Consider the following 14048-nt stretch of genomic DNA (forward strand, 5'->3'; position numbering starts at 1 on the left):
AGACCGTGGTCATAAGATCGAATCAATTTATAACATGATGAACATATTTTGAGAAATGCTATTTGGCATTCTCTTAGCATACTTGGTTAACATGACATGCTTAATTTATCATTGAATTTTTTAATTTTTAATTTATAATCAAGATTGATTTAAAGGTGGATTGAGTATGCCCAGCAAAGTATGAGCATGTTGAAAAAAATACAAAATGACATTTTCATATTGTTATCAGTTAATCTTTTTGGACTTGAACCCGCAAGTCTATGCATATCACTTGTATTTTCCCAATTAACTTTAGTCTTGAGGAGGTTGCTAGTTGCTACTAGGCTTTCGTTTTTTTTTTTTTTTTTTTTTTTTGTGGTTAAAAGTAAGACTGCATTAATAAAAGAACAATAAATAGGAAAGAAAGAGGTAGGTCACTCCAAGTCTCCAACAAAAACTCATAATAGACATTACAATGCAGTAAAAAAAAATAAAAAAAATTAGAAAGATCTAAATAAATAATAAAAAGTGATTAATATGATGTAAAAAGTAAAAATACTGGAAAAATAAAAAAAATTGATGAATACTTTGGGGCCCAAAGGCCTTTGGCATTTCTTATAAATAGTTTGGGGCCCATATGTACCTGCCTTAACTTCCAAGTTCCAAACCATCCCCTTATAAAGTCCTTTGGGAGGTTCTCATTTCAGCGAAAACTGAAGCAAAGTAAAGCCCCCAAACAATGGGATTCAGATTCCATAGTCTCAGTCCCCTGTACAGAGCCTGCATAACAAAAGCTTCACACACCCAGAAGAATTTTTACCCCAATCCCATAATCCAATCCCTCAATTCCCATCTCCAAGACTCTTCCCCAACTCTCTATGACAATCCCATTTACAAAATCCCCAGAAGGTGGCATTTGGGTCATTCCCACAATGACCGTGACCATCACCACCATCATGTTTTGGGGAAGGACGGCGAGAACGTTTTCCGGCTGGGTCTCGCTTCTGATATTGGTTTGGCTATTGGAAAGTCCTTGACTGGCTATCTTTCTGGTAGCACTGCGATCATTGCCGATGCGGCGCATTCGATTTCCGATGTGGTAACTTTATTGGCAGTTTTAGAACTAGCCCATGTTGTGTGCTCTGTTGAATTGTGGAAATTGTTATGTTTCTCGCTTGCCCATGTTGTGTTTTGTGGTGAATTATTGGCATTCTTGTTGTTTTGTTTGAAGAATAGAGAAAGAAACGAAAAGAAAAGAATTGTGTAGTTTTGGTAGTTGCCAGTTGAGAAGTAATCCTGACAGAAAAAAGAAGAGTAGGTACACAGTAATAGCACTACTAGTTTTAAATAAGCTTTAGCTATGTGGCATCTTCTAGCCTCTGGTCATGAATTAAATTTGTGATCTCAGAATTCGATTCCATTGGACAGAAATGGAACCAAAACGTATTAAGTGATTAGCCCCCCAATCGTTTGTATTTGAAATAACAGTTGGGAAGTGTTATTTGAAATCCATACTGCATAATGCAAAGTAGAAATTCATCACCTGTCATAAGTGGTGTGTTGTGCTTCGTAGTTTTCTACCCAGGTCATAGACTTATTCCTGATAATATCAAATTATTAACAAAGCGATCATTTAGTGGTAAAAGTTTAAACTACTCTTATAGGCAACTGTTCTAACACATGGGCGCACCTAGGTTGTCCTTTTGCTATCACTGCAAAATTCTCCATTGCCTCAAAGAATTGAAAAATTCTTCAATTAATGCCCCTCATCATAAATTGATGTACAACGCTTCAATGTTTTGGAGATGAGTAGGCTAAACACAGACATGGTAATTGCTAATCTTTTATTTTATTTATTTATTAACAATGTGGTATGCTAGAATCTTGAAAGACTGCAAATTTCTTGCAAGATGTAATTTCTTGATTATTTGCTCCTTTCTTTGTGCATATCCACTATGATGTTCTTATATTGTCATCATTGTAATGAGTAGTATTCTATCATGTAATGAGCTGGTGCATTTTGCATGACTGATTTGCATCTCTTCTTTCCTGGATTTGTGTTCAAGGAAAGTTCACTTTTTGGTAACCATGATCATATCTTTTTATCTTGCAGGTTCTTAGTGGTGTTGCTCTATGGTCATTTAAAGTTGCAAAGGCTCCTAAAGACAAAGAACACCCATATGGTCACTCTTGATTTGTACCTACACGCTACTCCGTTAATCTCAATTTATGCATATATAGCCAATTATAGCCTGTGCTATTGGTTTTTATGCTTGTAGTCAAATATAATCTATAACTTTTCTCTTGCAATGCTGCTGCAGTTCTACAATTGTTTTCCTTTCTTGTTTTTCTCAGGACATGGTAAATTTGAGACTCTAGGAGCCCTCGGAATCTCTTGTATGCTTTTGGCTACAGCTGGTGGTATTGCATGGCATTCTTTACAGCTTTTGCTAGTAGACTGCTTTTCCTCTCTCTCTTCCCACCTCGATTCAAATTTAGTTCCTTTGAAATTTTATTATAAATATCAGTAGGAGTTAAGAAAGACTTTTAATAATATTTAGTTTTGGAAATTCAAATGTTTGAATGAAACTATAGTATCATATTCTGCTTAATTTCTTTCCTTACTTGGAATCTCTTATTTACATATGCAGGAAGTGTTGTCGTCACATCCTGAAATAGTTGGTCAGTCATTGACACATGAACATGCACATGGCCATCAACACCACCATGGAATTGACATGGATCATCCCATCCTGGCTTTGAATATGACTATTGTATCAATATGTGTTAAAGAAGGGTACCAAAGTTATTTATGTCTATTAATTTGTGGAACAATTTCTTCCTCATTCTTCTTTGGTTTATTGAAATATATTTCTTTTCATTTATGTTTTTTCTTAAAGTTGTTCTAATTATTTGGACGGCTATTTATTTTATTGAAAGCCTTAGCAAACTATAGAGGATGTTTAGATGAATCTTCTTTGCTATTGGCACTTTTGAAGGCCAACGTTTTCTGTTGAATCCCTTACTTATATTATCCCTAGATATATCTGCATCTTTGGCTTCTTTTTGGCCTTGCCCTTGCCCTTGCTGAATTTCAACCTCTAGTGCACACTTAATATTGGTGCAACTAGTGGTCCTTGTGAATTATTAACTGGTTTTCTCTGGTCCTGCCACCTGTTGATGCCATGTTTATGTTTTGATTGTTTATTTCTAACTTTATTGTTTGTCTTTATAGTCTTCTTTTCAAATTACATTACTTGATTTTGTTTTTTTTCTTTCTTCTTCTCATTGTTATTGCCATAGGCTCTATTGGATAACAAAACAAGCTGGAGAAAGACAAGGCAGCGGGCTCATGAAAGCAAATGCGTGGCATCATCGTACAGATGCTATTTCATCTGTAGTTGCTCTCATTGGTGTTGGTAAGGAGCCCTGCTTCTAATGAATATTCAGTTTGGTCAGAGTAAAATATAAATATGTTATTTTGTACTTTGTTGTGAAGCAAATCAGTTTAATTTGTTTGTAACTCTTCAATGCCTACAACAATAGTATGGGTGATCCATAATTGTGTTCAATTGGGAGCATTAACAGCTGCAAACCATGTTTATCGATCTATGTATATTGTGCAGTTTGAGACACTGCTGATTAGTATATTTGGCTAAATGTTTTGTGTTAAGCATTTATATAGTAATGATTAAGATTTGTTTACACTTCGGTGGAATATAGAATATCAAATAGCACAGATAACCAGTAACCCTGAATCTGGTCTGGAGTTTGAATTGGAGTAATTCTAAAATAAAGATAAAAAATGTTTTCACTCATAGATTAAGGCACCAACATGAAATGTTTTGTTTACACTTCGGTGGAATATAGAATATCAAATAGCACAGATAACCAGTAACCCTGAATCTGGTCTGGAGTTTGAATTGCAGTAATTCTACAATAAAGATAAAAAATGTTTTCACTCATAGATTAAGGCACCAACATGAAATGTTTTGTTTACACTTCGGTGGAATATAGAATATCAAATAGCACAGATAACCAGTAACCCTGAATCTGGTCTGGAGTTTGAATTGCAGTAATTATACAATAAAAGATAAAAAAATGTTTTCACTCACAGATTAAGGCACCGACATGAAATGTTTTTTGTTGAATGTCAGAAATCTTGTGGAAGTTTCTGATCATATCACTAACCACGCTTAAGGTTCTTTAAATTTTATGACTGGGTTTATTTGATTCACACTAATTTAAACAGAATCTGATGCTTGTAATGGTGAGAGAATCTGTTTTTCAGTGGTTGAAACTTGGAAGGGGATGATATTTGTGAAGGCAAGTGATACCATACCTGATGATATATAGTTGTATATCCGATTAAAAAACCTTCATGGATGTAGGTTATATATCTTCCAAAAGCGTGTGTGATTAATTTGGAAAAAATAATTCAGAGAGATAATAAATATAATTCCTCTCTCCCCACTGCTTAAGCAGTTAATGAAGATAACCTTTTCATTGCACTTCCTCTTTCCCTATGTCATGTGTTTGCTGATGCTATCCATTAATTTTTTGTGCAAAACCTCCTCCCTTTTGGGTTCAATTTTCTCTGGGGTGGGTTAATTGTTTATCGTAGTTTTTCATCTATTGACATATATTGTTCAAAATGTATCGTCAATCTTGCTTTCCAAAATCCATCTGAGTTTGATTGGACTTTGGATAAATGATGAGTGATGCAGTGCATATGCACTATTTCATCTTCCCTTCCAAAAATGGTTGGTGGTTCCATGTTGACTAAATGCCTTTGGAGAGTTCAACCATATTCATATTATCTGTTTATTCAACTTTTTCTTTATAAATTTTCTTCGAAGACCTGGTGCTCTTCAGTCTTGTGAAAACTTGCTGACCTTGTATTATTCATCTCAACTTTAGGAGGCTCTATTCTTGGAGTTAAATTCCTAGATCCCCTTGCTGGAGTTATTGTCTCAGGCATGATCCTAAAAGCTGGACTTGAAAGTGGGTATCAAAGGTATATTTGTTGTTCTGCTTTATATCTGCACAACGCGCATTGTTTCTTGCTATGTACTTGAGTGGTGCCTCTCTCATGAATTTAAATAGTAGTTTGAACTTTGAAGAGGTCATACTGCATAAATTATTAACAAAATTTTATTTAGCGGCCAAAATATGTTTAGAGTCTTGAATCTCAGCATTAGTAACTTTTTGTCAAAATTTGCATGGTTGCATTGTTTACCATAGTTTTAAATTCCTCATGCTTATGTGAAGCCTTATTAATTGGATAAAGAAGTCCACTCATTCTGGCCGTATCTCTTGAAGGTATTCAGATAGTGTAGCTGGGCTAAACAGTAACCATGCTTCATTTGAGAGGCATAAATGGCTGGCAAGCCCTTTAACACTATTAGGACTCATTGCCTGTAAACCCAATTTAGTATGCTCTTTTTCAAATGTCTAATCGTCTTTTTAAATATTGAAATCTGGCATATAGTATTTGTCAAAGTGTAAGGGAAAATAATTTTAGTTGGTTCAGCATGAATGTGAGTGTTCTTTTGGTCCAATTTTTAGTGTTTTGGAACTGGTGGATGCTGCGATCCCAGCAGAACAGTTGGATCCCATTAAACAAACAATACTACAAACTGAGAGTGTCAAGGTAAGTTTCAAAAACGTTTTTTGGTTATATATTGAATTATTTATACAGTTGCTAGAAAAGTTGTCCATACTCCTTTAATCTTTGACCTTATTTTGTTATTTGCTTCATGTGTGAGCTATCGGTCTATATTTGTGGTTCTTTTTCACAGAGGAAAAACATCCAAACTATTCATCAAATTAGTTGTTTTGTAGTTTGATTTATGGTTACCCATTTAATAGTGGGAATTGCGTGGGACTAGATTCCCCATTTTGTTTCTGAAATTTTTAAATTTATCCAAATTTTTGAGGCCAGGCTTAATTGGATGGCAAAGCAATTTGAATAGTCACTTGGCACCTTTGGTACATCAGCTTTTTCCCTAACGCAGTTCAAATAACTGTTTGGTGGGCCAGATGATTATAATAGTGTTTGTATAGAACTCTCTCTCTCTCTCTCTCTCTAAATATACAAATATATAAAAAAAAATTGAGAAATTTATATAATGATATACGTAGCTTCCCTTGGAATGGAAATTGAAAATAATTTAGAGCAGAGAAAAACCTTGTCAGTCTTCAGAACCTGTGTTTTTTTTTGATAAGTAGTCTTCAGAACCTCTTGAGCACACACAAATACACATAAAATAATTGATCAACTCTTTGCTACAAGTTGTCTGTATAAAAATTGTATGAAGTTCCACTTATCAAAAAAAAAAATTGTATGAAGTTCCAAGGAGATAATCAAACTCCTTTGAGCTGACTTTTTTTTTTTTTTTTTTTTTTTTTTTTCGAGTAACTCCTATGAGCTGACTACAAGGCCAAACAATGGTACTGGAGATTTGTTGTCCAACTTAAGTTACTTAACAACATGAATAAGGATCAAAGTTCGAATTGGAATAGCTGTGGTGTCGTTTAAATTCTAGAAATCATACCATACCAGATGCAGCTACTATTGAGGATTAATTTGATCAACTTATTGGACTTTGGCATCCATTTGCCCATGGTTGCTGATATTTTCAGTTATGATCATGCTATTCTGGGATTCTGTTCTGAATATCCTCTGAAATTGTCTACAGGGATGCCATCGATTGAGAGGAAGGAGGGCTGGTTCATCTCTGTATCTTGATGTACATATTGAGGTTGGTTCGCCTGATTTTTAGAATCTTTCGTGCTACATATAGATTTTGGTTTGACTGCAAAACTGCATCTGTGTGATATTGTCGATACTATTAGGCTCTACTTTTGCTTGCAGGTTGATCCTCTTTGTAGTGTTAGTGCTGCACATTACATTGGTGAAAATGTTCGTCATCAAATTCACAAGCTCCATCCTGAAGTTGCTGAAGTTTTCATACACATAGGTACACTGCTTGGTTTTACAGTTTTTCTAAATTCTTCCAGACAAACCACATAGGGGCTAGTGTCAAAGGTTCTTTAAGTTCTGCTGGAGCAAAGAGATTTTGAAATGAAGAAGAGATTAATTTAAATGTTATCCAATTGATCCTTCTTATTAGAAAATTTATTCTAGCTTGGTGGTCACCCAACTTTTTCTTCCTCTCTCTTTGTGTCAAATGATTAAAGTTGTCTTTGGTGATGGTCAAAATTTTATTTTATTCTTTTTAGACTTCATTATTCTTGGAGAAGAAATTTGAAGCATTCTTGGTTTTTTGTCACTACCCAATGAAGCGCTAGCCTCATTTATGTTATATTCCAAAATTACTAATCAAAATTACAACTACAGTTGATTGGAATCACTTATAAAAGCCTAGTTCTACCATTAAAAAACCAATATGAGACTTGGGATACGTTTTGTACACCTGGAATGATGATTACCTAGAAATAAGAATGGGTATTACTAGGAATATAAGAAGGTGGAATGGAATGACCATTCCTATTCATTCGTTTGGTGACACATTCACTCTCATGCTATGTCCTCATCACTAGTTCTAATTTCTTGTAGATCCTGCAATTTCACAAATATCCCCCAGCATGCCCGACCAGCAAGAAAGTTTTAAGGGAACCACGTACCAAAATAGAAATATTCCTGCTGTGGATAAAGATGTTGAAGCAGTTGTTTCCAATATCCTCTCGTCAAAATTTCCTGAGGTACAGAAGTCAAATTTATCAGTTTATTGTTAGCTATGCTTTACTTTGGAATTGTGTGGTGATGTATGAATTCAATGGAGACCTATGGGCTCCACTCTCCATGTCTTTTAAGCACTGAAGTATAGCATGTTTAATGTGTATGAAGTTTCTAAGTTAACTAAGGGCTGGTCATCTGATTGTTTTCTGTTAAAAATAGCTGGCAATATCCTTGAATGGTTTCAATTAAATTGAAATTAAGTAATACAAAACGAATCTTCTTGGGATTGTTTTTTGAGTCTCATGCAACTTATAGGTGCAACATCTTGTTTGATATGCTTCAACTCTTGTTTGAAATGGATAGTATCTGTTTTATGGTCAAAATTTTAAATTGATGCATTTAGCGGTGTATATTACATGACCGCACTTGTAGTAATGTGATTCGAAAATGACAATTGGAAATGGGTTTTTAGATAATGGTTGTGGAGCGCATAACACGCCACTTGTTGCAAGGCAAGGTTTTACTCCAAATTGAGGTTTCTATGCCCCCTGAAATGCTGATAAGGTAAAGTTAGTAATCAAATCTTGGTGATTTTCTTTATGATGTCTAAAGTCACACCCCCAAACACTTCGGTCTTTCTTTTTCCTGATTCCAGAGATGCAATGGAGGTGGCAAAAGAAGCAGAAAATGAGATTTTGAAGGCAGCCTCAAATATCGTTCATGTCAGCGTTCAGCTACGTTTGGGGCATCCAATGCCACAGTTGAACCATGAATAGAAAGAATATATAAGCTGTATATTTATGGTGTTTTTAGGTAGGAACAAGCAATAATTTAGAACGCTGAAGCACCAACACAATAGAATGAATCTATTCCCCAGGCGACGGGGGTAGGAAAAGATGAAAAATTGTGTCTAAATGAGTCGTGAAACTACAAAGTTTTATTCTGAAGCCTTTTTTTTTGTTCATTCACATTCAATAGATATCTAATCGCTGTATTGGGGGTTTGATAAAAAAAACCTGTTTACTAGCTGGAGGCTTTCGATAATCTTGGGATTTTGGGGTTTGCTTAAATTCACTTTTAAGTCCAAATTATGCCTTAGAAAGTGCTATCATGTGTAACACTTGACCTACATGTGCATATTTTGGACTTCAAATTCCAAAATGATTAAACTATCATTCGGTAAGTATCCCTAAACTGCCATTTTGTTAATACCCTCAAACTCAAACTACAATTTCATTACAATTTGGTCAATCCCTAAAATAGATGGAAAATGATGTGCATATTTTAGAATTGAATTATCCAAATCTCTCCGATTTTGGAGTGAGAAAACACAAAAATAAATTTAAAAAAGTATTTAGAGCTGACCGTGCCATCCCTCTTTTAAGAGGTGGCCAACCATAGAAAACTAAAAGCAACTATTTAGAAAGTAAACAATGCAATTAAACTAAAGAGAATAAATGAAGCAATAAACTATTAAGATAAAAATAATCAAAGCAAACTACAAATTAAATTAAATTAACAAAAATAAATTAATAAAAGTGAGATTTGATAAAATTAATGGGAAAGACACTAAGGCTCATTTGGGTTTGCGATTTTTTTTTCTTTTTATTTTATTGAACTGAATTCAAAATTGTGAATATCGAAGAGAAAAAAGAGTTGAGATTATGTTTGAGTTGTTTGAAGAATATAAAATTTTGAACAAAGTTGAAAATTTTGAGTTGAGCTGAGTGTTGGTGGTGTCGAATCAACTAAAAAAAGAGGAAAAAAAAAAAAAATTGAGAAGAATTGTCTTCCCAAACTAGCCCTAAGGTTTTGAGGGTCCACCTAGCATTATATTACGTTATGTTTGAGACATAATTTTTTCAATTATGTAGAAAATCAATTCCCCTAATCGGAAGATAAAAGAATTAAGAACCAATCAAATATAAAATAGACTGAGCATGGATTTGTTGATAATTTGATTTTTTTTTAATAACATCGTGACAATAAATTAAGCACTCAATATATTTTCGAATCATAACAAATCAAACAAAGTACGTATTTGATATAAACAAAAATCACAATGAGTCAAAATAAACTTGTCACATGAAATTATTCTCAAATTAAAAAGCATCCCCAAAATTCAGTCATTTAATCTATGAAGAACAATAATTGTCTCAAGAACACATAATAAAATATTAAACTTCACCCCTAGCCATAGCTAGAAATTTAGCTACTCATAATATTATAATACTTAATAATGTATAAATAAAAAGACATGGAAACTTGAATAAATTCTATGTATGAAGCCCTCTCTCTCTCTTCTCCTCTGCGTCTTCCCTCAGCCCAATCGCTTCTTTATTTATTTTTATCGTGTGTAGTCTGCTGCGGCTCTTGTTCTATATATAAAGTTGGTTTTGTTTTGTGTTAGGTTTTCCTTAAATTTACAGAATTCTCCTTGTTTTCAAGTACCCCCCATCGACTAAGGCTTTTTCCTTCTTTCTTTTAGGGGAAACTTCATTTACCCCCCCAAACTTACGCGCCTTTTGCAGACACTTCTTATTATTCAAAATCTCTTACTTTGGTGTATTCAATTTCTAAAATTCTCCTTGTCTTCAAGTACCACCACGGACTAAGGCTTTTTCCTTCTTTTCTTTTATTTCTTTTACAATTCTCTTCTTTCTTTCGTTTCATGTTTGTGGCTCCACGTAAGTGGCTTGAAGGTCCACTTCTTTTCTTGTTTTATCTTCTCTTGGCTTCCACGTGACTTCTTCTTGTAATCAGCTACGCTTGCTTTTATTTTGGCTTGGCTTGCTTTTTGTTTGGCTTGGCTTTTTGACTTTTAGCTTTGATTTTTCTCTTGTCTTTTGCTTCTCTACGTACATCCACAAGGTAGAAACACTTTTGTTATCTTCTTTTTTTTTTTTTTCTTTTTTTTTTTCTAAAAAAGGCAATAACTTGCACTATAATATCATTTTAAGCTCACATTTAATAATTAGACATTATTCCACAATTAAATAAAAAACACAAGAATTGGTATAACATAAAGTATGATAAAGTTTATTTTAATAAAGAAAATACATTTTTAAGCTATTATCACATTGATACAATGCACACGCACATAAACCTCTCTCTTCTCAATGGAACATAGTCTACAACAATTACTCAACTTATCAAAGTTCCACCTGTTCAAGCACTTAGAAATATGCAATCTCTCTACAACATGACATGGTATACTAATTTCACTAAGCTTGATATGTGGATCACCAACAACCACCGTGAGAAAACAGTGATCACTTCGCTTCCCAAATACAACATCTTTAATCCATCTCAACCCAGAAGAGTGAGGGATCTGTCCTTTTTGTTTGCTGGGCATATACCAAATCTTTATTTGAAGACACATCTAAGCTTAACTGCATATTAAAAGTATATAATAAGCAAAATGAATAATGATCAACAAAAAACATATAATCATGCACTAATCACATTAATTCAAACTATCAAATAAGGTTGCAGAATTAAGACGTGTATATTGGAAGTCTATGTTACCTGGGCATGTGATAGAACCCTTCTGTTTGGTTTCACAAAGTTCTTGTTGTTCATCTTTTGGAATAAAATCCCAATCTTTTGGAATAAAATCCCAAAAATCAGCAAGCAAACCCCTAAAATTTTTCTTCATGTTTATGGCCCCATGTAAGTGGCTTGAAGGTCCACTTCTTTTCTTGCTTTATCTTCTCTTGGCTTCCACGTGACTTCTTGTTGTAATTGGCTATGCTTGCTTTTATTTTGGCCTGGCTTGCTTTTTGTTTGGCTTGGCTTTTTGACTTCTAGCTTTGATCTTTCTCGCCTTTTGCTTCTCTATGTACATTCACAAGGTAGAAGAACATGCCTTCTTTTGTTGTCTTTATTAATTTAATTTTTTATTTTTCCTACAAAAGGCAACAACTTGCACTATAATATCATTTTAAGCTCACATTTAATAATTAAACATTATTCCACAATTAAATATAAAATGCAAGAATTTGTATAACATAAAGTATGATCAAGTTTATTTTAATAGAGAAAATACACTTTTAAGCTATTATCACATTGATACAATGCACACCCACATAAACCTCTTCCTTCTCAATGAAACATAGTCCACAACAATTACTCAACTTATCAAAGTTCCACCAGTTCAAGTGCTTAGAAATATGCAACCTCTCTGCAACATGATATGGTATACTAATTTCACTCAGCATGATACCTGGATCACCAACAACCACCATGCGAAAATAGTGATCACTTCGCTTCTGTTACACTCCAAATATTCTAGCAAGATTTGGAAGAAGAATCTACTGAAAAATGGAATGAAGCCTCAATCTTTATTTAGACTCAAAGTAGATTTTTACAATGATCAGTCTCCTCACTCTAGAAATCTATAAGCTAAGTAACATCTACTTCTAAACATACAAATTGATAGCCAAAAGTCTGAATGAATTACAAAGGGCAGGCCTTGGCCCTTTTATAGCAAGCAAAACTATACAATAAGCCCACCTGTAGAGAATTATTCCCAGTCTAGTTAAAACCAACCCAACCACTCAAAGGCCCACGTGCATTGACCCCCAAACAGCCATCGAATGGCCCAACCTCCAATTAGTTATTCTCCAACTAAGCTAACTGTTCTCAACACCTTAGCCCACATGTCCAATACCTGACTTGCACACATAACCTTCCACTTACTAAACTCGACAACTCATCTTCTTTTATCTTCTCCTACCTCCAGCACATAAGTCCCTAAAAAGAACTGTAACAAATACCCCTCTCCTCAAAACACCTTGTCCACAAGGTGTGGATGAGATGATTTCAACCGATGAAAAGCCTCCCAAGTAGCCTCTTCAGGGTTTTGGCCTTGCCAACGAACCAGTAGCTCAACCACTGCCAAAAGCACCTATCCTCTTCCATACATAATGCAAGGAGCCAGGTTGTGGGAGTTGAACCTAACTTCCAACGCCATCGATGTTTGAAGAAAATGACATTCACAACATACACAATCAAATATTGTAACAAAAAGGAGCTCCAGACTTCAATCGCCAACTTTTGTTCCATCTCCTCCATCAGAGGCCGCTCTTGGACCCAGCACAATATCTTCTTCGCAAATGCTTCATCTGGATCAGCAGGTTATTGGACTTCCTTCCTCGATTTCTTGATTTGTTCTATGGGTAGATCTAAATGCTCATTTTCATGCTTAGGAACCGGATGTCCCCTCTGCAACTCCATGGATTCGATCTCTAGAATCATGGCAAAGTCATCATAGCTGTGAGCGTCGTGATACCCGAGGTGATCAAAGCTTTCTTCCATTTGATCGTCGACGCCCTTTAATGTGTCAAGCACCTTTTGGTTTGGCATGTTGTTCACTTCTTCTTCTTCAAGTTCTCGACAAATATTAAGCATATTGTCCAATTCGCAATTCATTTGACTGCAGTACTTGGGACTTTCCTCACAAAATTCCTCCATGGTCTGTCAAACTTCCTCATGATATTCTAGCATGCTTTGGCGAAATTCCTCATGCCATTCCTCTATCATTTGTGAATATTTTTGACATTGGGCCAATTCATTGTTGTTGTTGTCAGCCATAGATGCGTCCAGCAAAGCTCTAGTGCCAAGAAAGTGCTCTGATACCACTTGTTACACTCCAAATATTCAAGCAAGATTTGAAAGAAGAATCTATTGAAAAATGGAATAAAACCTCACTCTTCATTCAGACTTAAAGTAGATTTTTACAATAATCAGTTCGAGATGATCAGTCTCCTCACTACAGAAATCTATTAGCTAAGTAACATCTACTTCTAAACATACAAGCTAGTAGCCAAAAGTCTGAATGAATTACAAAGCGTAGGCCTTGGGCCTTTTATAGCAAACAAAACTATACAATAAGCCCAGCTGTAGAGAATTATTCCCAATCTAGTTAAAACCAACCCAACCACTCAAAGGCCCACGTACGTTGACCCCCAAATAGCCATCGAACGACCCAACCTCCAATTAGTTATTCTCCAATTATGCTAACTGTTCTCAACAGCTTAGCCCACGTGTCCAATACCTCACTTTCACACATAACCTTCCACTTACTGAACTCGACAACTCATCTTCTTCTACCTTCTCTTACCTCCAGCACATAAGCCCCTCAAAGAACTATAACAACTTCCCTAGTATAACATCTTTCATCCATCTCAACCCATAAAAGTGGAGGATCTGCCCTTTTGTTTGCGGGGCATATACCAAATCTTTATTTGAAGACACATCTGAGCTTAATTGCATATTAAAAGTATATAATAAGCAAAATGAATAATGATCCACAAAAAAAATATAATCATGCACTAATCACATTAATTCAAACTATCAGATA

At 34.9% G+C, this 14048-nt stretch overlaps 1 protein-coding gene across 1 annotated transcript; it reads left to right on the forward strand.

The window, feature by feature from the left end:
- The first annotated feature begins 685 nt into the window (after positions 1–685).
- On the forward strand, positions 686–8627 carry LOC132172663 (Cation efflux family protein). The gene is made up of 12 exons (XM_059584202.2): positions 686–1078; positions 2093–2162; positions 2335–2432; positions 2631–2776; positions 3283–3398; positions 4900–4996; positions 5548–5632; positions 6681–6743; positions 6857–6962; positions 7562–7707; positions 8157–8248; positions 8340–8627. The coding sequence occupies exons 1-12, from the start codon at positions 719–721 to the stop codon at positions 8458–8460; spliced, it is 1500 nt and encodes a 499-aa protein (XP_059440185.1). The 5' UTR covers positions 686–718; the 3' UTR covers positions 8461–8627.
- Positions 8628–14048: the final 5421 nt, after the last annotated feature.

This window comes from Corylus avellana, chromosome 1, assembly GCF_965113065.1.
Source record: "Corylus avellana chromosome 1, dhCorAvel1.hap1.2, whole genome shotgun sequence".
Classification (NCBI taxonomy): Eukaryota; Viridiplantae; Streptophyta; class Magnoliopsida; order Fagales; family Betulaceae; genus Corylus; species Corylus avellana.